At 37.7% G+C, this 1490-nt stretch overlaps 1 protein-coding gene across 2 annotated transcripts; it reads left to right on the top strand.

The window, feature by feature from the left end:
- Window positions 1-261: 261 nt before the first annotated feature.
- On the top strand, window positions 262-1265 carry LOC106304739. Of its 2 annotated transcripts, none has more exons than XM_013741133.1 (3): window positions 262-603; window positions 827-951; window positions 1038-1265. In XM_013741133.1, the coding sequence occupies exons 1-2, from the start codon at window positions 304-306 to the stop codon at window positions 947-949; spliced, it is 423 nt and encodes a 140-aa protein (XP_013596587.1). In that variant the 5' UTR covers window positions 262-303; the 3' UTR covers window positions 950-951; window positions 1038-1265. The 2 variants fall into 2 exon arrangements, with proteins under 2 accessions (XP_013596587.1, XP_013596586.1); XM_013741132.1 differs by having other exon boundaries at window positions 268-603; window positions 1028-1265.
- Window positions 1266-1490: the final 225 nt, after the last annotated feature.

Here is a 1490-nt window from a genome sequence, read left to right as displayed (position 1 = left end):
TCAATTATGATATCAAAGTATTTAAAGCTTAAATCATTTGTATAATAGCTATAAATAAATAAGAAGACAATTTGTATTGTTTTTTTTTAACCATTGATTGATTTGAATTAAATGCCCAAAATCACTCTTGTATCTATCCCCACACTTTCCTATTGGTTTACTGACATGGATCACCATATGCACCCTTGGATGATATTGAATCAACGCTTGAGATTAATTATTCTTTTTTTCCCTTTTTTTTAATCATCTTTTCTGATCTACGAGAGAAGAGAGAGAGAGAGAGAGAAAAGATGGAGTTCGTAGATGATAAAGGAGAAGTCGCCACGGCCGGTCATCACCACCACCACCACCATCGCTCGTTACCACCACCACCATCGCCATCTCTCCCATCCCCAATCGCTCGTTACCATCACCACCATCGTCATCTCTCCCATCCCCAATCGCTCTTCACCACCACCATCGCTTCTCAGATCCGTCTTCACCACCGTCACGCTCGTCATAACCACCACTGTTCACTTCTCTGTCTCTCACTCTATGTCTCTGGTGGAGCATACAGGACCAAGAGGGATGACTCTGCCAAAACTATGTCCCAGCGTTTGCAAGGTATTGTTTTAGCTTGTCTGATTTGTTTTCATCATTCTGTAATTTTCATGTGTGTTGTTTGCTACATGCTCGTAAGAGACTCAGCTTGATCTTTGAAAAGTGCTCTGGTTGTTTCAATTTTAGTTAGAGACCAATTTGGTTCATTGAAAGACCAAGTTTACATATTTCTACTTCTTTCATCCAATGAAAGCTTATCAGTATTTTTTTTTTGTTCCTGGTAAAGGTGGTGGTCATGACTCGTGAGCAAGAGCTGATGTTGTGCAGAGGAGATGTCTCGAACTCGTGTCCGTCTAGACTCACACGAATGTTGCAGTCTCTCACTGGAATTGCCAAGTGCAGCCTTTGAAGGCATTGTGACAGTAAAGACTGAGACTTTCTTCTTCTCAGAGTTTTGCTTATGTCTGCTGATTCATTGCCTTTGAAGGATTATACAGATAAAACGTTGCTTTACGGCATACTTGAAGACAATCGTGCTTAAGTATGGGTGTTGAGATAAGTTATCTTGTTCGTTAATCTTGTACTGATTGGTTTCCATCTTAAGCATAGGTATATGTCCTCAAATCATTGTATTTAGCAACACTTTTTCTGTGTACTTTTCAGATACTGGGGAAGCTTGAAGAAGGTGGAAGAGACAGATGAACCTCAAGGAAGGTTGAAGTGAAACAACGAGCTTGAGGAAGGCGGCGGCTTAGGTTTAGTTTTTGGGTTAATGTGTTTTAATAGTTTTTGTTTAATATGTACTTTTTTAGTTTTGTAAAATTGATTGTATTTGTCAACTGATTTTAATTAATTAATAAAATTTCATTTTTAATTATACCGATATTATTTGTACTTGACAAAAAAGAAGAAACTGATTTTAATTAATAAACAAATTGCTATATGTTAAA

This window comes from Brassica oleracea, chromosome C7, assembly GCF_000695525.1.
Source record: "Brassica oleracea var. oleracea cultivar TO1000 chromosome C7, BOL, whole genome shotgun sequence".
NCBI lineage: Eukaryota > Viridiplantae > Streptophyta > Magnoliopsida > Brassicales > Brassicaceae > Brassica > Brassica oleracea.
Note: the sequence above shows the minus strand (reverse complement) of the source record. Positions and strands in the feature narration are given on the sequence as shown.